General features: G+C 48.0%; 1 protein-coding gene across 1 annotated transcript; it reads right to left on the bottom strand.

The window, feature by feature from the left end:
• Window positions 1-477: 477 nt before the first annotated feature.
• On the bottom strand, window positions 478-25,416 carry CHRNB1 (cholinergic receptor nicotinic beta 1 subunit). The gene is made up of 11 exons (XM_053362221.1): window positions 25,333-25,416; window positions 22,894-23,033; window positions 14,810-14,854; window positions 13,867-13,976; window positions 12,688-12,796; window positions 11,058-11,205; window positions 9,156-9,347; window positions 6,295-6,518; window positions 4,736-4,911; window positions 2,562-2,709; window positions 478-933 (listed from the first exon to the last, which is right to left on the bottom strand). Exons 1-11 carry the CDS (start codon window positions 25,382-25,384, stop codon window positions 793-795), a joined length of 1,485 nt encoding a protein of 494 aa, XP_053218196.1. The 5' UTR covers window positions 25,385-25,416; the 3' UTR covers window positions 478-792.
• Window positions 25,417-26,122: the final 706 nt, after the last annotated feature.

Raw genomic sequence — 26,122 nt, 5'->3', positions numbered from 1 at the left:
TTCCCGTGGGTGCGGCTTAAGAGGGTGTGCCCTTGTACAGTCTGTGTAGGGGTGTGGCTTGAGGAGAGGGCGTGGCCCTGTAGAGTCCCAGCGGGTGTGGCTTGCAGAGAGGGTGTGGCCTTGTAGAGTCCTAGTGGGTGTGGCTTGAGGAGAGGGTGTGGCCTTGTAGAGTCCCAGTAGGTGTGGCTTGAGGAGAGGGCGTGGCCCTGTAGAGTCCCAGTGGGTGTGGCTTGAGGAGAGGGTGTGGCCTTGTAGAGTCCCAGTGGGCGTGGCTTGAGGAGAGGGTGTGGCCTTGTAGAGTCCCAGTAGGTGTGGCTTGAGGAGAGGGCGGGGCCTTGTAGAGTCCCAGTAGGTGTGGCTTGAGGAGAGGGCGGGGCCTTGTAGAGTCCCAGTGGGCGTGGCTTGAGGAGAGGGTGTGCCCTTGTGGAATCCCATTGAGGGCGTGGCTTGAGGAGAGGGTGTGGCCTTTGGAATTCCCGTGGGTGCGGCTTAAGAGGGTGTGCCCTTGTACAGTCTGTGTAGGGGTGTGGCTTGAGGAGAGGGCGTGGCCTTGTAGAGTCCCAGTGGGTGTGGCTTGCAGAGAGGGTGTGGCCTAGGGTCTGAATAGAGAGGCTTAGAGGGCTGTATTTGACCCACAGGCCTGAGGTTCCCCAGACCACCCCACAGGGATGTGGGCACGAGCTTGTTCCTCACATCCTGTCGCCGTGTCGGCGGAAGTCAACAGTTCACAGGCCTTCCCTGTGGAAGGACCACCCGACACATTATTCCGGTTGGGCGAAGGAGGCCGTGGGCTCAGGGGAAGGGCTGGTCGGGGGGCAGGTGGAAACTGGCGTCCAGGAAGATGCTGAAGGTACCCAGCGTGGTGAAGATGATGAAGGTCCAGAAGAAGAGCCGGTCCACCACAATGGCGACGTACTCCCAGTCCTTCTTCAGCTGCAAGGGAAGGAGGAAGCAGGTCACAGAACAGTCAAATTGGGAGAGACCCCCAAAGGTCATCCAGCCCAACCCCCTGCGAAACAGGAGTCGGAGCTGCTTGACAGGTGTCCATCCAACCTCTGCATAAAAACTTCCAATGAAGGAGAACCCCTCACCTGCGGAGGGCATGTGTTCCACAGCCAAACAGCTCGGACCCTCAGAAGGTTCTTCCTAGTTTTAATAATTTAATAATAATTTATTATTTGTACCCCGCCCATCTGGCTGGGTTTCCCCAGCCACTCTGGGCGGCTTCCAACAAAACACTAAAATACAATAATGCATCAAACGTTAAAAGTTTCCCTAAACAGGGCTGCCTTAAGATGTCTTCTGAATGTCAGGTAGTTGTTTATCTCTTTGACATCTGGTGGGAGGGCGTTCCACAGGGCGGGCACCACTACCGAGAAGGCCCTCTGCTTGGTTTCCTATAATTTGGCATCACGCAGCGAGGGAACCACCAGAAGGCCCTCGGAGCTGGACCTCAGTGTCTGGACTGGACGATGGGGGTGGAGACGCACCTTCAGGTCTACTGGGCCTTTGAGGCTGTTTAGGGCTTTCAAGGTCAGCACCAACACTTTGATTTGTGCTCGGAAACATACTGGGAGCCAATGTAGGTCTTTCAAGACCGGTGTTATGTGGTCTCGGCGGCCGCTCCCAGTCCCCAGTCTAGCTGCCGCATTCTGGATTAGTTGTAGTTTCCGGGTCACCTTCAAAGGTAGCCCCAAGTAGAGCGCATGGCAGTAGTCCAAGCAGGAGATAACAAGAGCATGCACCACTCTGGAGAGACAGTCTGTGGGCAGGGAGGGTCTCATCCTGCGCACCAGATGGAGCTGGTAGACAGCCGCCCTGGACACAGAACTGACCTGCACTTCCATGGACAGCGGTGAGTCCAAAATGACTCCCAGGCTGCGCACCTGGTCCTTCAGGGGCACAGTTGCCCCATTCAGAACCAGGGAGTCCTCCACACCTGCCCGCCTCCCGTACTTCTGTCTTGTCAGGATTCAACCTCAATCCATTAGCCACCATCCATCCTCCAAGTGCCTGGAATCTCTTCCCTTGTAACTTGAATCTGTTGGTTTTGGGGGTTCTGTCTCCAGAAACACCTTTGTTCCCTCTTCCATGTGGAAGATATTTGAAGGTGGCTATTGCATCTCATGATGCAATAGAGAGTCCCATGAACTGCCAAAAGATCAAACTGATCCATTCTGAAGGAAATCAGCCCTGAGTGCTCACTGGAAGGACAGATCCTGAAGCTGAGGCTCCAAGACTTTGGCTACCTCATGAGAAGAGAAGACTCCCTGGAAAAGACCCTGATGTTGGGAAAGATGGAGGGCACAAGGAGAAGGGGGCGACGGAGGACAGTGTCCTCGAAGCTACCAGCATGAGTTTGACCAAACTGCGGGAGGCAGTGGAAGACAGGAGGGCCTGGCGTGCTCTGGTCCAGGGGGTCACAAAGAGGCGGACACGACTAAACGACTCAACAACAACAACAAATTGCATCGCATCTCGGTCTCCCTTTATCCAGGCAAAACACGCCCAGATCCTTCCATCCTTCCCCAGAATGCTTGGTTTCTTCCACAAGAACTCACCTCATCATAGTCATCCTGTTCCTGGAGCTGCTCTGCTATGTAGGTGATGGCGTCCATGGCGGCCTTCAAGTCTGGCGGGAGCGCGATGAAGTGACTGGGGCCGTCAATATACTTCTTCATATCCGTGGGGAATGCCTCTGGCTGGAACCTGCGGGAGATTTGCCGTCAAACCTAACAATGCATATTCTCGTTAATTAGCAAGTCTAGCAGCGGTTCTCAAGCTGTGCGTCCCCGGATGTTGTTGGACTACAACTCCCATCATCTCTGGCCACTGCTCGTGCTGGCTAGGAATGATGGGAGTTGTAGTCCAACAACATCTGGGGACCCGCAGGTTGAGAACCATTGGTCTAGGGCATGGGTAGGCAAACGAAGGCCCGGGGGCCAGATCCGGCCCAATCGCCTTCTAAATCCGGCCCGCAGACGGTCTGGGAATCAGTTTGTTTTTTACATGAATGGAATGTGTGCTTTTATTTAAAATGCATCTCTGGGTTATTTCTGGGGCATAGGAATTCGTTCATTTCCCCCCAAAAAATATAGTCCGGCCCCCCACATGGTCTGAGGGACAGTGGACCGGCCCCCTGCTGAAAAAGTTTGCTGACCTCTGGTCTAGGGGCTAACAACCACAGAGAAGCAAATTCCTAGATAGGCAGACTCAGACCATAGGAATGCGATTGATGGAGAGAGAGAGAGAACTCTGTGTGATGTCATTTCCCCTGTTTCCAGTGGCTGGAAGAAACGAGAGATATAAACCCTTATCCTCTCTCTCTTTGTCCTTTTGCACCATATTTTTGATCGGGATGGATGTCTGTCTCAACTCTCCCTGAGCACAGACACAATTTTACTATTCAACTATGTATTTTGTAACCTAGAAGTATATTTTTGCATTGTATTGTGTCTGCTGCTGTTTGGTGCTGAAAATTAGTGCAAGTCTTTAAGTAAGTAAACCCCAATTTAAACTTAGTTTATGGTCATTCTTTTACCAAGCATGGTAAATTAAAAGTGGCAGCTTTCAGCCTTTCCTAAGCTTCTATTTTCCTGCCAAAGGGTGGTCATCTAAAGCTCTGTCCAGCTCACCTTCCAAATGCAAACATCAAGCTGATTATTCAAGCTGATCCCACACATGTGAGAGTCTGGAAGGATATTTGTAATTAATATATCCTCTCCCACGTAAATCAATTAGTTAGCAGAGCATGAGACTCTGAATTTCAGGCTCGAGGGTTCGAGCCCCACGTTGGGCAAAAGACCCCTGCACTGCGGATGACCCTCCTATGAAAACCTTGAAAGGGTGAGAATGGAAGAAGGAGTCCACCATTGATTAAACAAGCTGAGACCGCCATCTTCCCCTCGCTCAGGCCTACTATTTAAGGGAGCTATTCAAGAGTAAGGGACGCGGGTGGCGCTGTGGGGTTAAACCACAGAGCCTAGGACTTGCCGATCAGAAGGTTGGCGGTTCGAGTCCCCGAGACGGGGTGAGCACCCATTGCTCGGTCCCTGCTCCTGCCAACCTAGCAGTTCAAAAGCACATCAAAGTGCAAGTAAATAAATAGGTGCCGCTCTGGCGGGAAGGTAAACGGCGTTTCCGTGCGCTGCTCTGGTTTGCCAGAAGCAGCTTAGTCATGCCGACCACATGACCCGGAAGCTGTACGCTGGCTCCGTCGGCCAATAAAGCGAGATGAGCGCCGCAACCCCAGAGTTGGCCACGACTGTACCTAATGGTCAGGGGTCCCTTTACCTTTTACCTTTATTCAAGAGTAGCAAATATTTCTGAAATGGGGAGGGCCCTCCTTTGGCAAAAAACCCCAATTAGTCCTGAAAAGTGCCAGGGCGAAGATATTTCCCCATTTGGAGTGACGACAACACTGAACCGGAAAGGGTAGCCCTCGCTCTCAACGGGCTTTGAAAACCTCTTAACTGGCTTTACTGTCAACATGACCAAATCGTATTTGCAATTTGCGAGGTAATCGGGAATGCTCTTTGGACTCTACCTGGCGACGCAATCCTGAATAAAGTCTCACCGACTGGGAGTCTGGGGCGATTCTCCGTACTCGAACCCATAAAGGGAATCCCGCCCCCCAATTCCCACCGCCACAATTTCAGAACTACCTAGCAACAGCCTCTCTCTTGTTCATCCCACCAGTGTCAAATTGCCTGGCACCGGGTCAGGGCCTCTTCACCTGTTGGGTTTGGGGAACAGGAAGTCGTAGGCAGGGGTGCGGATAAAATATTCGTCCGTCCGGCGGTTGCTTTTCACCACGGTCTCTTGTTTGGGGTGTGGGGGCGCAGGTTTCAAGAGCGTCTCTGTCTTGGGGCGCCGCAAGCCCAAATACCGGGGGAGCGTGTGGATGAAGGTCTAGAGAAGGAGGGAGAGAGGAAGAGAGAGTACATTTCCTCCCATTTCCCCCCACATTTCTGCTTAAGGGATGCCAGCAAGGCAGAAGGTATTGGTAAGAAGGTAGTTGTGTCTATAATAATAATAAATTATATTTATACCCCGCCCTCCCTGGCCAGAGCTGGGCTCAGGGTGGCTAACACCAGTAAAAATTACAGTAAGGACATCATACGGGGAGGGGGGAAACCAATTTAAAATACAGGTTAAAATGCAATTTAAAATGCAGCCTCGTTTTAAAAGTAGCCCGTAGATCAAAACCATAAGGGGAGGGAAACATAAGGGTTAGACTGAATCCAAACCAAAGGCCAGAAAACAGAACTATATAGATGCTTTTATATACAGTGGTACCTCGGGTTAAGTACTTCATTCGTTCCGGAGGTCCGTTCTTAACCTGAAACTGTTCTTAACCTGAAGCACCACTTTAGCTAATGGGGCCTCCTGCTGCTGCTGGAGCACGATTTCTGTTCTCATCCTGAAGCAAAGTTCTTAACCTGAGGTAATATTTCTGGGTTAGCAGAGTCTGTAACCTGAAGCGTATATAACCTGAAGTGTATGTAACCCGTGGTACCACTGTAATCGTGCCTGCGGAAACCCAGCCAGATGGGCGGGGAATAAATAAAAAATTATTAGTATTATTTAGTAATCTGACAGCTGATGGTAGTCCCTATGGCCTTTAATGGCTGTGAATCTCTCCCTGGCCTTTTGGCATCTCACACTCATTGCAGTCTGAAAGGCATAAGAATGTAATATGAAGCTTGCTGGATCTGGCCAAGGATCTACTGGATCTACTCCAGCATGCTGCCATCACAGATGCCTCTGGGAAGCCTGCGAGCAGGACCCGAGTGCGAGAGCCACTCCTGCAGTTTCCAGCTACTGTTCTTCAGAAGCATTGCTGCCTCTGACCGTCTTCCAAAGCAACTACTTTATTCTGAACTTAGAAATGGAAAGCGTAATGCTGGTGGTCAACAAAAGAGGTTGAAAGACTCTCTCGAGGCAATTTCAAAAAATGTAGTATAAACACCAACAATTGGGAAACACTGGCCTGTCAGCGCTCCAGTTGGAGAACAGCCTTTATCAAAGGTGTCATGGGCTTTGAAGACACTCGAACTCAGGACGCAAGGGAGAAACGTGCTAAGAGGAAGGCACGCTTGGCAAATCCACACCGTGATGGACTCCCGCCCAGAAACCAACGTCCCCACTGTGGAAGGACGTGTGGATCCAGAATTGGCTTCCACAGTCACTTACAGACTCACTGTTAAAACCGTGTTTATGGGAGACCATCTTACTCGGCTACGAGGGGTCGCCAAAGAAGAAGAAATGTTAGTGTCAATCTTCCCCACATACCTGTCGCACCCAGAAGGGCATCTCATGGGTGTTGGGTGAGCGATGGTGCAAGTTGAGGACGACGACACTGAGGATGACGGACAAAGTCACGAGGCTCATGGTGAACATGAGGTATTTCACGATGATGGGCACCGCCAAGGATGTTTCCGGAACCTTGTCGGCCAGCAGGAGGAGGAAGACGGTGAGAGTGAGGAGAGCAAAGATGGAGAGGGTCATCTTCTCGCCTGAGGAAGGGAGGTGAAGGAGAACATGAGCAGTACTGTTCTTGGGGGACAGGAGGCGGGCAGGTGTGGGGGACTCCCTGGTCCTGAATGGGGCAACTGTGCCCCCAAAGGACCAGGTGCGCAGCCTGGGAGTCATTCTGGACTCACTGCTGTCCATGGAGGCGCAGGTCAGTTCTGTGTCCAGGGCAGCTGTCTACCAGCTCCATCTGGTACGCAGGATGAGACCCTCCCTGCCCGCAGACTGTCTGGCCAGAGTGGCGCATGCTTTGGTTATCTCCCGCTTGGACTACTGCAATGCGTTCTACGTGGGGCTACCTTTGAAGGTGACCCAGAAACTGCAACTAATCCAGAATGCGGCAGCCAGACTGGGGACTGGGAGACCATATAACACCAGTCTTGAAAGACTTACATTGGCTCCCAGTACGTTTCTGAGCACAATTCAAAGTGTTGGTGCTGACCTTGAAAGCCCTAAACAGCCTCAAAGGCCCAGTAGACCTGAAGGAGCGTCTCCACCCCCATCGTCCAGCCTGGACACTGAGGTCCAGCTCTGAGGGCCTTCTGGCGGTTCCCTCCCTGAGAGAAGTGAAGTTACAGGGAACCAGGCAGAGGGCCTTCTCGGTGGTGGCCCCTGCCTTGTGGAATGCCCTCCCTTCAGATGTCAAGGAAATAAACAACTATCTGACTTTTAGAAGACATCTGAAGGCAGCCCTGTTTAGGGAGGCTTTTAAAATTTGGTGAATTATTGTATTTTAATATTTTGCTGGAAGCCACCCAGAGTGGCTGGGGAAACCTAGCCAGATGGGAAAGGCAAAGGGACCCCTGACCGTTAGGTCCAGTCATGACCAACTCTGGGGTTGCGGCGCTCATCTCGCTTTATTGGCCGAGGGAGCCGGCGTACAGCTTCCGGGTCATGTGGCCAGCATGACTAAGCCACTTCTGGCGAACCAGAGCAGTGCATGGAAACACCGTTTACCTTCCCGCTAGAGTGGTACCTATTTATCTATTTGCACTTTGACGTGTTTTCGAACTGCTAGTTTGGCAGGAGCCAACCAGATGGGAGGGGTATAAATAACAACTTCTTCTTCTTCTTCTTCTTCTTCTTCTTCTTCTTCTTCTTCTTCTTCTTCTTCTTCTTCTTCTTCTTCCTCTTCTTCTTCTTCTTCTTCTTCTTCTTCTTCTTCTTCTTCTTCTTCTTCTTCTTCAACACAATCCTCTCCCTTCTTCTGTTTTCCTGCAACCAGCACTGCTGACCCCAGTGGCGGAGGCAGGGCATAGCCATTGTGGCTCATAGCCGCTGGATAGCCTGAAACCTCCATTAATTCATCTCATCCTCTTTTGAAGCCAATTGGGTTGGTGAGCATTGCTGCCTCCTGTGTCAGGGAGTTCCCCAGTTTAACCACACACTGCGTTAAAAAAAAGGTCCTCCGTTTTATCCATACCAAACCTCCCTCTCCCTCGCCTTTTCTCTAAAGAGTCCCCTATGCGAAGGTGTGTTCAACTGTAGAGCTTTCAAATTCCAAAAATGAGGGCTGCTCAAAAGTTGCAGCGCGACTTGGGAAGTCAAAATATATTCCGGATATCATTTAGTTTTGCTTGGGAAGTAAAATGTCTGCAAGGCTGCACAGAAATCATTAAAAATGACCGACAAACTCTTGCAGTTACTAATAGTATTTAAAATTAATATTAATCGTCATTATTATTTAGCATTACCTGACATTTTCAGAAGGTAAGATTAAAACTCGTCGGTTTTCTGAAAGCAGTTTATGTGCTTCTTACTCAGACATAGACTGAGTATTGTCCAATCACAAAAATAATAGCAGATTTGAATTCCTCACACCCACACACATACTTTTAAGGACCCCGCCCCCTGAAGAAATTTGCAAAAATTTAGTTTCACCTCCCAAAATGGCACACCCTGCCCAAACCTTTCCTCCTAGCGGAATCACTCAATTTTTCTCGCCTTTTTCCGAATGCTTTCCCCAGCTTTGCAATATCCCTCTTTGAGGAGGGTGTCAGGCTCATAGCTGTCAACTTACAGATTTGAAAATAAGGGACCAGCAGCCTTGAAAATAAGGGATCAGCAGCCAAAATAAGGGATTTTCAGGGCACAGGTGTGTTCAGCTTCTGAGCCCCTCCAAGCCAAAGGCAGAAAGCCCAGCCAGCAGCCAAACGAAGCCTCACGCGGTGGTTCCCACAGCGCAGCAACCCGGCAAAGGGGACGCAGCAAGGAAAACCACCGTCCCCTCTCCGCTGGGAAGCGCTGAGCAAAGGCGAGTCCCCAGGCAACGCGGCCGATTTGATTGGCACAAGGCATGCAAGCTCCACCCCCCAGTCGTTCTTACTCCTTATTGGGTGAGCAAGGCAGCCAAGCAACCCAGTTGGAGCCTCTCTCCTCCCTGGCCGGCAGGGAGGGAGGGAGAGGAGCTGCTTCCTTTGAAACCCGGGAAATTTAAGGGACATCATCAATAAGGGACAGCAGCGGGACACGGCGCTGGAATAAGGGACTGTCCCGCCAAATAAGGGACGGTTGACAGCTATGGTCAGGCTCAGCTAAGACGCCCATCCCGCAGGGTGTAATAACACCTAACAGCCTGAAGGTGTCGCTCAAGAGTGGCTCTTTTTTTCCTGGCTACCCACCAGCATCCGGCGGGAGATAGAAGACAAAGATGGCCAGGATGGTAATCAAGATGCAAGGGATAATGACGTTGATGAGGTAGAAGAGGGGCTTCCTTCGAATGATGAGGTAGAAAGTGATGTCCTCATACAGGGGGTCTCCCGGGAGGGTGTTCTTGCGGGACGGTTTGTGCCGGATCTCCCACTGCCCATTGTCTGCAGAAGGAAAAGACAGAAGCGGAGTTTACTTGGAGGAAATTGCAGTCAAACATAACGATGCGTGATTCCTACTTGAAGGGGTTAAGACAATAGAGCTGTGTTCCTAGACTCAGTTAGGTCACACCCACTCTTCCACCTGGCGAGGGAGGAAGTGAAGCCTCCTCTTCCTGTTCCTGTCTCGCTCTCTCCTAACTAACCAAGGATGATGTGCCTAAGCAAGCTTTCTGTATTCTCTGCAATTAATACAATTTGTACAATTAATACAAATACAATTCTCAGTGTATCATCTGACCCGTCTACTGCAATTATTAAGTTGGCAGATGACACCACCATAATGGCTTTAATAGCAGGTGGAGACAAATCAGCGTATAGAGGGGAGGTCCAGAAAATATCTACATGGTGCCTAGGGAACAACTTGCACCTTGATATCAGCAAGACAAAGGAGATGGTGTTGGACTTTTGGAGGAAGAGAGGAGAACTAGCCCCGCTGTACATCAGGGAGGGCTGTGTGGAGAGAGTCTCTTCCTTTGAATTCCTAGGAGTTTATCTCAGTGAAGACCTTACTTGGAAAATCAATACAACCCAGGTGGTTAAGAAAGCCCAACAGAGACTCCATCTCCTCAGAGTATTGTGAAAGAAGGATGTCAATCAACATTTGATTATCTCCTTCTAATGGTCCACAATAGAAAGTGTCCTTTCATACTGCGTCACGGTGTGATACGCTGGTTTGACATCAACTGATAGGAAGTGCCGACAGAGGGTGGTGAATACAGCACAACATATTATGGGCTGTCCCAAAGAACGTTGCCTCAGGAGAGTGAGGAAGATTCTCAGGGATGATTCACACCCTGGCCGGCACATTCTTGATCTCCTGCCCTCGGGCAGAAGATATATAGAAGCATGATTGGTCGCACCAACAGGGTAAAGAACGGCTTCTATCCGTGGGCTGCTGAATGAAAAGATAACAACAGGGCAACTGACTTTCAGGTTTGATGGGTGTGCGTCAGTAAACGAGGGGAATTAAGACTAAGACAGCTGAGTGGAGGGTGCTCGTGTAATCTCACTGTATACAAGTTCTACAAGTGACAATAAAGTATTTCAATTTTTTCCAATTTCAATTCCAAGAGTATTCTGCCTATGTTCTCCTTTGCTGCTGCTTGGATAAATGCATGAATCTTACCTTTGGAACTTTTGTAAGTAAAGCATTTTAAACTTACTTAACAGCTTGTTGTCTCTTCATTAGAAGAGGGCTAGAAAGAGGGGAGTGCAGCATGCAACTAAACGGGACAAAAGGATCCCAACCACCTATATTCTCGACACTATACTACTGCTTGACTTTTGCGAATCTAAACTCTGCTACCGGGCATTCTCTGCCGGATCCGGCCCAATCGCCTTCTCAATCGGCCCACGGACGGTATGGGAATCAGCGTGTTTTTACATGAGTAGAATGTGTTCTTTTATTTAAAATGCATCTCTGGGTTATTTGTGGGGCATAGGAATTTGTTCATTTTCATTTCCCCCCAAATATAGTCCGGCCCCCCACAAGGTCTGAAGGACAGTGGACCGGCCCCCTGCTGAAAAAGTTTGCTGACCCCAGGTCTAAGTTGTCTTTTGGGCATCCCTTGGGAGGGTCTAGGGCTGGTTTTACCCTTCCTCGTCTAGCCAGCCCCCGCCACACGCATTTCCCCAGAATCCACCATTCCTCACCGATAAACGTGTTTTCGTAGATGATAATTTCCTTCACCTCCAACCCGTCCTCACCGACCGGGTGGAGAAGGGTGATTTCTGAGGTGTCGTAAGTGTATGAGCGGAAAACCATCGTGCAGTTCTGCCAGTCGAAGGGGAAGTAGGTTACCTGCCGCACAAATACACCACCACCCCAAAAAAATGAGAGAGAAAAAGGCTGTCATTTTTTAAATTTACAGTTCTGTCATGCTCTGTATATTTGTATTTTCTTTTCCCCCCGAGTCGGACACAACTAAACAACAACAACAACAAAAACTAAATTTGGGGGCACTGGGCAGATCTTTGCACCCCGGCAGCGCATATTCATTTTATAGTACAGTGGTACCTCGGGTTAAGTACTTAATTCGTTCCGGAGGTCCGTTCTTAACCTGAAACTGTTCTTAACCTAAAGCACCACTTTAGCTAATGGGGCCTCCCGCCGCCGCCGCGCCGCTGGAGCACGATTTCTGTTCTCATCCTGAAGCAAAGTTCTTAACCTGAAGCACTATTTCTGGCTTAGCGGAGTGTGCAGCCTGACGCGTCTGTAACCCGAGGTACCACTGTATTTGTAACCACATCTCATTTACCGTATTTTCCCACTCTATTACACGCAGATTTTTTCTCCTAAAAAGTAAGGGGAAATGTCTGTGCGTGTTATTGAGCGAATGTGTGGTCCCTGGAGCTGACAAGCGCGAGTGAAGGCAAAAATCAGGCAAATATCAAATCGTCCGGAGAAGGGAAGCCTTGAAAGGAGGAAGCTCTGCCTCAGGGTCTTACTGCCCACCTGCTTCTGTTTCCTTACTGTGTTTGCTCAAACGGAACAAAGAGCAGAGAAAACCCCTCCCCTCCAGGCAAGCAGAGTGGAAAGCAGAGCGTCCTTCCTTCTAATTCCTCTCCGTGCGTCTGGGACTCGAAGGCAACATGCAGGTTGGGGGGGGGGGAGAGAGAGAGCTGGCTGGCTTGTGGGGGGGGGGACTTTTGCCTTCCTTTCCTCCCTCCGGTAAAACCCCTCTCCTGCATTCTTAGCCAGCTGCTTCTCTGCACACCCCTCTCCTTGTCGCTTCTATGTTTTTCCTTCCCTCCCTACTTAAAACGTGGTTCCAATCACGGATCCACATGGATCCTCAGGATCTTTGCATTGAGTCACCCCAAATTCACCATCAGATCACATAGCAATGATCTGATGCAAAAACAGGGCTGCAATGGTGCAAAAACATGGTTACAAAGCACGGATCCACATGGATCCTCAGGATCTTTGCATTGGGTCACCCCAAATTCACCATCAGATCACATAGCATGTCCATGGCTACAGCCTGCACCAAAAAAATCACGCACCCACTGTTGCCTGGGGCTGCAATGGTGCAAAAACGTGGTTACAAAGCACGGATCCACATGGATCCTCAGGATCTTTGCATTGGGCTACCCCAAACTCACCGTCAAATCACATGTCTGTGGCCGCAGCATGAAGCACAAAAATGATACATCCACTGTTTCATTCAGAATTTTTTTTTCTTGTTTTCCTCCTCTAAAAACTATGTGCGTGTTATGGTCAGGTGCGTGTTATCGAGCGAAAAATACGGTATTTATTTTTTATAAAGAAAATCTCACGCACCTGGATACTGCAACTGCTCTTGTAAATGGCTGGCGGCTGCCACCGGACGACGCCTTTGTGGTTCACCAGGACGTTGATTGACAGCGCAATGTCAAAGTTGCCGTCGTTGCTGGACAGGGTGAATAAGGGACAAAAACAAGGTTAAGCCGGTGCTTCAGGCCAATAGCCCTTCTAGTCCGGCCTCCTTTTCACACAGCCACACGCCTGTATGGGAAACCCGCGAGCTGGATCCGAGTGCGAGAGCTCTCCCCCCTATTGTGGTTTAGAGAACATTTCGGTTTCGAGGAAAGGCGAGGAGGAGGTACATCTCCAAGCACAATTCCAAGTGTTGGTGCTGACCTTGAAAGCCCTAAATGGCCTCAAAGGCCCAGTAGACCTGAAGGAGCGTCTCCACCCCCATCGTTCTACCCAGATACTGAGGTCCAGCTCCGAGGGCCTTCTGGCGGTTCCCTCCCTGCGAGAAGTTATGTCACAGGGAACCAGGCAGAGGGCCTTCTCGGTGGTGGCACCCGCACAGTGGAACACCCTCCATCAGATGTCAAAGAGATAAACAACTACCAGACTTTTAGAAGACATCTGAAGGCAGCCCTGTTCAGGGAAGTTTGTAATGTTTGATGTTTTATCGTGTTTTTAATATTTTGCTGGAAGCCGCCCAGAGTGGCTGGGGAAACCCAGCCAGATAGGCGGGGTATAAATAATAAATTATTCTTATAGAAGTCTATACAAAAGTGCCTGGCATGGAGAAAGAGGGCAGAGACATGTTTTTCTCCCTCTCCTCCCGTAACGCTTGAACTTGTGTGGAAGCTGAATGATGGGAGATTCAGGACAGGACTTTTTCACTTTTAATCTGCGGTACTCCCTGCCACAGAGATGGGCACCGACGAGAATGGCTTTAGAAAACGATTGGACCAGTTCATGGAGGAAAAGGTTTGTCAATGGCTTGAGAGCCGAAGAAGAGGCTGCTGATTCAGGCCAGTGGCCCATAATAATAATTTAATAACATTTTATTATTTATAACCTGCCCATCTGGCTGGATCTCCCCAGACGACCATTATGAGAAGGCCGTATTATGGCATTATATGGGAAGGCAAGGGATCCCTGCTGGGAGCAGCTCCTCCCTTCCCCGCAGGTCTCTTCCTTTTGACAGCGCCAAGGTTCCTAGTCCTCATCGCCACTCACTTGTTCATTAGGACGATATCCGGGAGCCAGACCTCGTCCGAGAAAAGCCTGACGGAGGTGATGCCGTCATAGTCGTCGGGGTCCCAGACGAGGCGGTAGTCGGTCCATGTCTGGTACCCACAGAGAGAGAAAAAGATGTGTTTTATCTCGAGAGGGTCATTGGAGGAAAGGTAAGAGGAAGGTTATTGTTGGTGCTGACCTTGAAAGCCCTAAACGGCCTCAAAGGCCCTGTAGACCTGAAGGAGCGTCTCCACCCCCATCGTCCAGCCCAGACACTGAGGTCCAGCTCTGAGGGCCTTCTGGCGGTTCCCTCCCTGCGAGAAGTGAGGTTACAGGGAACCAGGCAGAGGGCCTTCTCGGTGGTGGCGCCTGCCCTGTGGAATGCCCTCCCAGCAGATGTCAAGGAAATAAACAGCTATCTGACTTTTAGAAGGCATCTGAAGGCAGCCCTGTTTAGGGAAGCTTTTAACGTTTAATAGGTTATTGTATTTTAGTGTTTTGTTGGAAGCCGCCCAGAGTGGCTGGGGAAACCCAGCCAGATGGGCAGGGTATAAATAAATTATTATTATTATTATTAATCGCTCCTGGAAAAGTTCCAGTAGACAAAGCATTGCCCGATGGTTTCTGAACATCCTCTCAAGCAGGCAAGTCCAAAGTCTGTTCCGGGGGCCTAATCCAGCCCGCTGGTCGATTAAATCTGGCCCCTTGGGGTAAAATTGTAGCTCAACAACTTCAATCCTAAAAAAAGATCAGAAATCTGGCCCTGTTTGAAAAAGTTTGGGCACCCCTGGGAGAATTCTGTGCCTTTGGAAATGCAGTCGGAGGAGAAACCCCTTGGAACAAAACTGAATTTGGATCCCTTTCTGGCGCTTACCCCAAAAGGGGAGAAGTGTTCGTTTGTCAGGGAGGCAAAGAGAGAGAGAGAGATTTCATTTCCACCTACCAGATCCAAATAGACTTTGGTTGTGAGTTCCTCGTCTTTCTCTGCCTGAAGAAACAAAGAAGAAAAGAAAAGGATTGTCTGATTTTTCAGAGCACTAACGGTTGGCCCAGTCGGAGGGACCACGTTTGCAAGAAACCAATCTTTCAGTATGGCGGCAGCTACACTCGGAACTCCCTGCCACTTGACCCCTTCACGGTACTCTATTTGGCACCTGCTAAAAATATTCTCATTCAGGCAAGTTTTTAACCTTTTAACTTTGCGCATATTTTAAACCAGAGGTGAGAACTTTTGCAGCAGGGGGCCGGTCCACTGTCCCTCGGACCTTGTGGGGGGCCGGACTATATTTTTTTGGGGGGGGGGAATGAATGACTTCCTATGCCCCACAAATAACCCTGAAATGGAATTTACATAAAAGGACACATTCTACTCATGTAAAAACACGCTGATTCCTGGACCGTCCGCATCGTGCAGTGTATAAACGAAATCATATAAATGAAACCCACCCACCCTGACAATCTATGCAATAATTTGCAGCCAGTTCCTGCTGCACTGATGCTTGCAAGCTTGCAAGCATACTCATCATCGTCGTCATCAAAATAAATTAATTCTTGCCCATCTGGAGATTGAAGGTGTTATAAGAATTCTAAGGTCTCAAATATATAAAGTAAATGTTTACAAAGGTACAAGGCAAACACATACATAAGTATATAAACCACGTGTCTGAAATAGTACAGGAGAGCAAGACTCTCCTGTGACACACTATTTAATTGGGGTACGCGGCAGCTAAAAAAGCCAATGCAATTCTGGGCTGCATCAATAGGAGTATAGCATCTAGATCAAGGGAAGTAATAGTGCCACTGTATTCTGCTCTGGTCAGACCTCACCTGGAGTACTGTGTCCAGTTCTGGGCACCACAGTTCAAGAAGGACACTGACAAACTGGAACGTGTCCAAAGGAGGGCAACCAAAATGGTCAAAGGCCTGGAAACGATGCCTTATGAGGAACGGCTAAGGGAGCTGGGCATGTTTAGCCTGGAGAAGAGGAGGCTAAGGGGTGATATGACAGCCATGTTCAAATATATAAAAGGATGTCACATAGAGGAGGGAGAAAGGTTGTTTTCTGCTGCTCCAGAGAAGCGGACACGGAGCAATGGATCCAAACTGCAGGAAAGAAGATTCCACCTAAACATTAGGAAGAACTTCCTGACAGTAAGAGCTGTTTGACAGTGGAATTTGCTGCCAAGGAGTGTGGTGGAGTCTCCTTCTTTGGAGGTCTTTAAGCAGAGGCTTGACAACCATATGTCAGGAGTGCTCTGATGGTGTTTCCTGCTTGGCAGGGGGTTGGACTCGATGGCCCTTGTGGTCTCTTCCAACTCTATGATTCTATGATTATGGGATAGACCGAGTTGCAGAGATAAACAGTCGTGGGGGAGGCGAGCTCTTAATTTGTTATTATATCTGTACTTCAAGTCCGATTTGGCAAATCTCCCCTGAAAGACGAATGTTTGATGCAACCTGTCTGAGAAAATGAATGAGCAAACGCCTAGATTTTATTTCATCGGAACTGAGAGAAGATGGCGTCTGCCACCAGAGAAGGACTTTTGGATTGATTCGGCATAAACACCAGCGTGTGAGGACATATTGCAAACAGTAGACTTATCAGCTGTCAAAAAAGAAAAAAAAAAGGGAGAGTCATACAAACTTCACACAGAAGCATATCACTGCTCACTTCAGCTCACCTGTGGAAACAGCTCAGAGGCCATGAAAGAAGGATGACAACAGGAAGATTTAAAGAAGGACCTATTGGAAACTCATGGCAGTAGAAGCGTGAGATGATTGGAACCCCACTGAACTTAGAATCATAGAATCATAGAGTTGGAAGAGACCACAAGGGCCATCGAGTCCAACCCCCTGCCAAGCAGGAAACACCATCAGAGCACTCCTGACATATGGTTGTCAAGCCTCTGCTTAAAGCCCTCCAAAGAAGGAGACTCCACCACACTCCTTGGCAGCAAATTCCACTCTCGAACAGCTCTTACTGTCAGGAAGTTCTTCCTAATGTTTAGGTGGAATCTTCTTTCTTGTACTTTGGATCCATTGCTCCGTGTCCGCTTCTCTGGAGCAGCAGAAAACAACCTTTCTCCCTCCTCTATGTGACATCCTTTTATATATTTGAACATGGCTATCATATCACCCCTTAGCCTCCTCTTCTCCAGGCTAAACATGCCCAGCTCCCTTAGCCGTTCCTCATAAGGCATCGTTTCCAGGCCTTTGACCATTTTGGTTGCCCTCCTCTGGACACGTTCCAGTTTGTCAGTGTCCTTCTTGAACTGTGGTGCCCAGAACTGGACACAGTACTCCAGGTGAGTAGCATGGGAAGCCGCAACAAAAAATTATAATTTGGCAAAATATTTGGACTTTATGTATTTGTATAATTTGGAATATTTAATGTGATCTGATTGGATTGTTAAAATGGAAAACTCAATAAAAATTATTATTGTTAAAAAAAAGAAATACTACAGGAGAGCAATCCTGAAGCCATTTTGACTCTCCCAATGACCATTGTCTTTTCGCTTGCAAATCCTGTCTTAAGGGTGCGTTTGTGTAGGAATAGGGTGAGCCTGTGACCTGGACTCAGGAACTAAAGTATTTACCATCACAAAAGAATGGCCAGGCTGCCCAGGTAAAGCAATCAGGGACCATTATCAGGTACCCTGGCAGACAGGATTTCCGCTGTAGACCACCTCCTTCTGTGATGTATGCATAATGTTTTGGGCTACAGGGTGGGCAATTTCAAGAGTCTATATAAGGGCTTGCACACCATTGTTCTGGGTTCTCCTCCCTCCTGCGTGTGGGGGACCCTGTTGCAACAGTTCAACTAAGATTAGACTTACTAGCTGCTTTGCTTCTCAATATTCTCTGTTATTTTCTCCTACCAATAGGGAACCCACTTAAGGACTCTATACGGGCTCTTGGAGACCCCATAAGGGAATCGGAGCAGGTTTTTTCCCCTTATAAGAAGACTAAGTTTTGGTGTTTTTTTTACCAAAGACTAGGTTTTTAAAAATAAGACTAGGGTTTTTTTAATCAAAAAATTAGGTTTAAAATTGAGGCTCGTCTTATATACTGAGGGATGTTTTCTTAATTTGGAGTCCCCCAAAACATGGGGGCGTCTTATACACGGAAAAACAAGGTAAATTATAATTTGAATTTGCTGGTGTGTGACTCTATCCCATGGGTAGGCAAACTAAGGCCCGGGGGCCGGATCCGGCCCAATCGCCTTCTCAATCCGGCCAGCGGACAGTCCAGGAATCAGCGTGTTTTTACATGAGTTGAATGTGTCCTTTTATTTAAAATGCATCTCTGGGTTATTTGTGGGGCATAGGAATTCGTCCGTTATTATTTTTTCCAAAATATAGTCTGCTGTCCGCCCCCAAAGTCTGAGGGACAGTGGACCGGCCCCCTGTTGAAAAAGTTTGCTGACCCCTGCTCTATCCCAACTAGAAGTAACGGAATAACGGAAGTCTGGAACGGCAGCAGAAACTGCTTTTATTCTATCTCGCTGTTTCTTGGGAAGGAAATTGGGACCATTCTTGGAGGGAGGATGAGCTAAGAGGGACAGGAAGACCTGCCTTCCTTTGTCCTGGGTGGCTGCAGGATTCGGCTATTAATAGCCAGGATCTTCAGCTGTCGAGCTGCCGCCGTTAACTCTTTCCTGGCCCAAGCCCAGAGGAGACATCGAATCACAGGATTGTAAAATTGGAGGGGACCCAAAGGTCATCTATCCCAACCACTCTGGCCAGACCCCGCCTGGAGTCCTGTTGCGTCCAGTTCTGGGCGCCTTAATTTTAGACGGGTGTCGACAAGCTGGAAGGTGCGCAGAAGAGGGTGACCAAAATGATGAAGGGTCTGGAAACTGAATTTTAGGAGGAGCGGTTGAGGGAATTGGGTGATGTTTAGCCCAGAGAAGAGAGGATATAAGAGCCATCTTCAAAAATCTGAAAGTCTCCTGAAATATACTCGGAGTTGAGTGTGGATTTCATGCTCTTTATTCAGCTCATAGTGGTGAGGAGGAATGGAAGTTCCCCCAGAATGTCTGCTTTATATACATTATATACACAATGGGCCCCACGTGATTGGCTACCGGGATTCTCCTGTAGGCCAATCAGGTTGCGGATTCACTTCCACCTGGAGCTGGATTGGGTGGCTCCTGTGGACCAATCAGACTGCTGCATTCTGAATCCTATTGTTCTAGGACCAATCAGACTGCTGCATTCTGGATCCTATTGTTCTAGGACCAATCAGACTGCTGCATTCTGAATCCTATTGTTCTAGGACCAATCAGACTGCTGCATTCTGGATCCTATTGTTCTAGGACCAATCAGACTGCTGCATTCTGGATCCTATTGTTCTAGGACCAATCAGACTGCTGCATTTTGGATGCTATTCAACTCAGTACATAACAGCTCGCTTCTTTTTTCTTACACTTCCAACATACATTTGTCCCAGTTTTATACATTCTTGCAATCTGTACATCATTTTCATCTAATTTCCTTTCCAAAGAGAGCAGTCTGTAAATTGTAAGTCTGTTTTCCACAATCTTCCCCAGTCTTCAGACAGTATATTATGGCCTATATCTTGTGCCATAATATTTTATCATAAGTGGTGGGAATGTAGAGGGGGAAAAAGAAGAAAATGTTCAAATTAACATTTGCAAAAAACAACAACACCAGAAGCATTTCTGTTAGGTATTGTAGGAAAAGACCTGCCAAGGAAAATGAAGAACATATTTTACGTATGCGACAATGGCGGCCAGAGTCTTAATAGCACAAGGATGGAAGAATGAAGAAACCCCGACAAAAGATCGGGGCAAGGGAAATTGATGGACTATGCAGAACTGGCAAAATTGACGTATAAATTGCGTGACAAGGACAACTGTGACTTTAAAGGCGGTTGGAGGATGGATGGCAGCTAACAGATTGAGGTTGAATCCTGACAAGACAGAAGTACTGTTTTTGGGGGACAGGGAGCGGGTTGGTGTGGGGGATTCCCTGGTCTTGAATGGGGTAACTGTGCCCCTGAAGGACCAGGTGCGCAGCCTGGGAGTCATTCTGGACTCACCGCTGTCCATGGAGACTCAGGTCAACTCTGTGTCCAGGGCAGCTGTCTACCAGCTCCATCTGGTACGCAGGCTAAGACCCTAGCTGCCCGCGAACTGTCTCGCCAGAGTGGTGCATGCTCTGGTTATCTCCCGCTTGGACTACAGCAATGCGCTCTATGTGGGGCTACCTTTGAAGGTGACCCGGAAACTGCAATTAATCCAGAATGCGGCAGCTAGACTGGTGACTGGGAGCGGCCGCCGGGACCACATAACACCGGTTCTGAGAGATCTGCATTGGCTCCCAGTACGTTTCTGAGCACAATTCAAAGTGTTGGTGCTGACCTTGAAAGCCCTAAACGGCCTCAGTCCTGTATACCTGAAGGAGCGTCTCCACCTCCATCGTTCAGCCCGGACACTGAGGTCCATCGCCAAGGGCCTTCTGGCGGTTCCCTCCCTGCAAGAAGCCATGTTACAGGGAACCAGGCAGAGGGCCTTCTCGGTGGTGGCACCCGCCCTGTGGAACGCCCTCCCATCAGATGTCAAAGAGATAAATAATTACCTGACATTCAGAAGACATCTGAAGGCAGCCCTGTTCAGGGAAGTTTTTAATATGTAACGCTGTACTGTTTTTAACACTGATTGGGAGCCGCCCAGAGTGGCTGGGGAAACTCAGCCAGATGGGCGGGGTATAAATAATAAATTATTATTATTATTATTATTATTATTATTATTATTATTATTATTTAAAGAGGAATGGGAACCTTTTACAAACTACTTAAAAAAGAACAACAAATGAACTAGACTCCTTGGAACTTACTGTTGCTAGTTGGGATAGCTCAGTCAGCAGAGAATGAGACTCAAATCCTTAGGGTCCTGTGTTCGAGTCCCATGTTGGGCAAAAGTTTGGTTGGGCAAAAGTCCAACTCTACAATTCCATGACCAAACATTAGGAAGAAATTTATCGTTTCTCTTTATACTTTTCAAGTTTATACATTTCATTACTTTTACAATTGAACATCTCAAAGTTTGACTTCCTTCCACCTCTTTCTGCGGCTCCTGAAATTTATTTTTTTAATATCTTCTGCATGTCCACATTCAGTTAATTTGCTCATTTAATTATCTGCTTTAAATATATACTCTTATGAACCTGCAGGTTATTACAAACATCCTGCCAATGTTTTCATCTCTTTGCAATTTATCTGTAAATATTCAATAAACCGTTTCCATTCTTTTATAAAAAGTTTATCTTGATTTCTTATTCTTCCGGTAAGTTTCGCCATTTCTGCATATTCCATAAGTTTTTGTATCCATTCTTCCTTTGCTGGGACTTCTGCTTCTTCCAACTTTGGGGCAAGTAGCATTTTTGCCGCCGCAGTATAGCATACATAAATAAATCCCTATACAATTTAGGTAGTTCTGCCCCTATAATACCCCAAAGAAAAGCTTCTGGTTTTTGTTTTGCAAAAGTTATTTTGAACATCCTTTTCAATTCATTGTACAGTCATACCTCGGGTTACAGACACTTCAGGTTGCGCGTTTTCGGGTTACGGACGCACTGAAACCCGGAAGTACTCAAACAGGTTACTTCCGGGTTTTGGCGCTCGCACGTGCGCAGAAGCACTAAATTGCACTTTGTGCATGCGCAGAAGCGCTGAATCGCGACCCGTGCATGTTGTGGACGCTGCAGGTTGCGAACATGCCTCCCGCATGGATCACGTTTGCAACCCGAGCGTCCACTGTACAGTGGTACCTCGGGTTACATACGCTTCAGGTTACAGACTCCGGTAACCCAGAAATAGTGCTTCAGGTTAAGAACTTTGCTTCAGGTTGAGAACAGAAATCGTGCTCCAGTGGCGCGGCGGCAGTGGGAGGCCCCATTAGCTAAAGTGGTGCTTCAGGTTAAGAACAGTTTCAGGTTAAGAACGGACCTCCAGAACGAATTAAGTACTTAACCCGAGGTACCACTGTATATCATTTCCTGGTAAGCTTTAACCTTGCTACAAGACCACCACATATGATAAAAAGAACCTTCTTTCTCTTTACATTTCCAACACTTGTTTGATTTAGTAGATTTTTGCCAGTTTACTTGGTGTTAGGTAAAGGTAAAGGGACCCCTGACTATTAGGTCCAGTCGCGGACGACTCTGGGGTTGTGGCGCTCATCTCGCTTTACTGGCCGAGGGAGTACAGCTTCCGGGTCATGCGGCCAGCAGGACTAAGCCGCTTCTGGCGAAAAGGAGCAGCGCACGGAAACACCGTTTACCTTCCCGCCGGAGCGGTACCTATTTATTTACTTGCACTTGATGTGCTTTTGAACTGCTAGGTTGGCAGGAGCAGGGACCGAGCAACGGGAGCTCACCCCGTCGTGGGGATTCGAACCGCCGACCTTCTGATCAGCAAGTCCTAGGCTCTGTGGTTTAGACCACAGCGCCACCCGCATCCCTTACTCAGTGTTAGATACCAGCAATATACCATTTTCACACAATTTAGGAAGAACTTTCTGATGGCAAGAGTCATTTGACTGCGGAACGGACTCCCTAAGAGGTTTGGAGGTTTCGAAGCAGCGATTCGATGGCCACCTGCCAGGGATTCTTTAGCAGTGATTCCTGGTTGGATTGGATGACCTTTGGGGGTCCCGACTCTACAATTCCAGATTCTACGAACCGCCTGCAATGCAGGAATCCGCCCCATATTTTGAACATCCGGACAGGTTCCGTTTAAAGGAAAACCCGGGTTGAATCTAAAGAGACCGACTCTCTGCGTCACTGTGACATCCACCAGATTTGCACAGCGCCCCTTCTGCACTGTCGCCCCCTGCTGTTCCCCCACGGTATTGCGCCAACATGAAAAGGAAGCCAGGCTGCCCTCTGCAGGCAAGAGCAGCAGGGTTCTGATTGGCTGCCGTGCCGCCACACCTCCCCCTGCTGGCAGCTCCAAGTCCTGCACCCTCTCCAAGCTGCAAGGTCCAAAAGACCCTTCGCTCACCAGGCTGATCAGCTGCGAGAGTGACATCCCGATGCGGACGGGGACTCTTTCATTGACGCTGCGGACGGGCAGGACCGTTGTGGAGTAGTTCTGGGTGAGTTTATCCACCAGGCGGCCCTCGACTTCTGAGCAGCTCACAACTGGAGACAGAGAGAGAGAGAGAGAGAGAGAGAGAGAGAGAGAGAGTCTCAGTTTGTCTTCTGCAACCGGGCAGATCACAGCCCATTGGGAAAGTCCAACGTTGGAACGGAACTGAGGAGTTGTAAGGGACCCCCAAAGGCCATCTAGCCGAACCCCCCGCAACGCAGGGATTGCATCTGAAGTATCCCCACTGGACATCCAGCAGACCTCTCTTTAAAATCCTCCGACGAAGCCCAGATTTGTGGCATTGGAAGCAATTTTTTTAAAAAGGTTGTTTTTTAAATTAAATTTCAGTTTTAGAATATTCACTTGAACCGCCTTAAACTATCAACGGCTTCCCTTTCCGTGGTTCATTTTGCACAACAGAAATCCCTGCGTATTTTACATAAACTGAACCATTCGGTACTCCATCCCTCAAAATTTATTTGCACTGTTGAATTTATCTTCACGCGGCCGGCGTTTTCAAACGGAAGGGATCTCCGAGGATCATCCAGCTGAACCCCCTGCAATGCAGAAATCACTTCTTCTTTTTATTGACTTAAAAAAAAAATTATACAGACAGCAAAACAAAGAGGGGTAAATTAACATTGCCTTCTACCGATAAGAAATAATAATAACTATTACAATAATGAAAATACTAAAAATACATTTACTTCCCCTTTGGAACTTCTGTTCTGGTTACAATATATTGCTGTTCTATAAGGATCTATTATATCCTTTGCTGTCCTATATATTATTTTATTTCCCAAATTCAACCTAACCCTCCCCTCCTCCCCACGGCCTCTCTTCACCTGTGTGAGCAGAAATCACTTCTATTTAGTGCCGACGGCGTTGTCTTGTCTCTCCACCATTTCTGCATCCTGGATCTGCTAACAGTTATTAGGATCCTCGTATAATAGTTATTTTACATTTATCCTGGTGTCGAAACGGCTAACTTACCTTACTTCTGGCCTAAAATGTGGAATTTGCATTGTATTATTTGCACCTGAGCCTATCCGCAATTTATTTATTTATTTGCTTGCTAAATTCATACCCCAACTGCTCCTCCAAGAAGCTGATGTTCACGGTTCTTCCCCTCCTCATTTAATCCTCACAAGCCCTGTGAGGTAGGCCAGTGAGCGGGGATTCGAACCCAGCTCTCTCGCGGGTCACGGTGCGGCACTCTAACCACTGCACCGCACTGCCTCTCTTTAGGCATGCTGTAAACCATTCGGAGGTTTGTTTGAAAGAAGCAGCAGAATCGTTATAATAATATTTTGGATGAAATATAATAATAATAATTAATAATAATAATAATAATATAATCGTTATAATAATATTTTTGACCGCCATTTAAAATGACACTCTTTGGCGCTGAATTACCCAACAGCAAGATAGAGAACAGGGTTAGGGCACCGTCAAAGCACAGAAAAAACCCAAGATTTTCCAAATAAAATAATAACAATTTGGCATTTGGTAATTCAAGAAAAGCATCGATGCAGTTGTAGAAACTTTGTAGGACTTCATTATTCTCCATGCAACGCTTCCCTGAGATATTTCGTTCTCCCTTTATTACTCATCCATCATGTCAGGAAATCAGATCGGGTGCACTGCCACGAATCCCTTTCATTTCATTCCCCGAATTTCTCAACTTTATATTCTTTTTATGACATGTTAAGGAAGGCGCAGAGATCTTTCCAGGGCCTCTGGAAACCCCGAATCAATAAACAAGCCTGCTCTCAATTCTCCAGGTTGCAAATATATATATATATTGAGCAAGGGGGGAGTTTCCACAATGATCCGAACGGAGGTTCTTTCGCTCCCTTCTCACACTTAAATATTTCTTTTCATTCTCCTCCTCCCCATTTTCTCCTCACCCTGTGGCGGGAGGCAATTTTGAATTTATTGCCATTCACGTTTTATGCTGCATTTTACGCCGTGTTTTTCGTTGCATCCATTGTTTTAAATTTGTGGTGGGGGAAAGGAATTATCTGTGGGGCTGAATGTAGGTATGTTTGTATATATTTAAGGATTGTATGAAATGTATGCTTGTATATTCGCAATATGTGTGTATTAATGCTGAATTATTTTCACAATAAAAACTTATTGAAAAAATAAGTAAATTTGTTGTTCGCCGCCCTGAGCCCGGTTTTCTGAACCGGGAAGGGCGGGGTACAAATAAAAATTTATTATTCTTATGGGCTAGGGTGGGGGATTCGAATCCAGGCCCTGACACCCTAACCATTGCACCAGCTGCCCCAAACCCCTCTCCCACATCTCAGGCTGAACTTTATTAGGAGGAAAAAGCAAAACACTCACCCAGGGCGCAAAGAGACCACAGGAGACCCCAAAGGATGGCTCGGCCGGCCATGATATCCCTTGTTTATCGGCAAGGTCCCAGAAGATGTGACCCCCACCTAGCCACCCCCCAGCCCCTTCCCCCAAAGCCATACAAGAGCATCTTATTGGCGTTGGCACCTGTCAGTCAACGGGGAACTGGAACGGACAGCAGGGTTTGTCCGGCCAGCGAAGATTGTGTTACGGGTTGGCATCTCACAGCTGTCGTGGGATTTCCGGCCCGGCCACCTGTTCCCAAAAAGGCCCTCCAGAAAAGGCCTTTATTTCATGTATTTATTTAAAAGCCTCTCCGGCTGCAAGAATCGCAAACCAGACCGTATAACCAGCTCGGCCGAACTTTGAGACCAAGTTGCCAGACTCTGGCAGGCAGCATTTATGAACCCGGTTCCAAAATGTGGAAGTGAATCGTTGGAGAAACTGGAGCCGGAAGAAGAGAGCAGCAGGGATTGGGGAAACCGGGAGCCGGATCCTGTTTTGGGAGTTTGGAATGGGGAGGGAGGGCCAGAGATGGAGTCACACTGGACTGGAGCCAAAACTATATATATACCGTATATATGGAAGAGGCGATAGGTTCCAGCCCAGCTTTGCGTCGGAAAAGGACTCCGGTTCAATCACTAGGAGCAGATATAAGCAGCTCAGGAGAGGCCTGCTGGATCTCAATAGCCCACCTAATCACAGAATCGTAGGGAACCCCAAAGGTCATCCATCCCAACCCCGCTGCAATGCAGGAATCTTTTGCCCAATGTGGGAT

Source organism: Podarcis raffonei, chromosome 13, assembly GCF_027172205.1.
Source record: "Podarcis raffonei isolate rPodRaf1 chromosome 13, rPodRaf1.pri, whole genome shotgun sequence".
Lineage (NCBI taxonomy): Eukaryota > Metazoa > Chordata > Lepidosauria > Squamata > Lacertidae > Podarcis > Podarcis raffonei.
The sequence above is the reverse complement of the archived record's forward strand: the minus strand, read 5'-3'. Positions and strand labels throughout refer to the sequence as shown.

Excerpts from the sequence above, each read along its gene's own strand:
- CHRNB1 (XM_053362221.1), bottom strand. The coding sequence starts at position 25,384 with ATGGCCGGCCGAGCCATCCTTTGGGGTCTCCTGTGGTCTCTTTGCGCC. Across the intron at positions 12,797-13,866 it reads GATATCGTCCTAATGAACAA|CAACGACGGCAACTTTGACA; the intron begins GTGAGTGGCGAT and ends CACCCTGTCCAG. Across the intron at positions 934-2,561 it reads AACAGGATGACTATGATGAG|CTGAAGAAGGACTGGGAGTA; the intron begins GTGAGTTCTTGT and ends CTTCCCTTGCAG.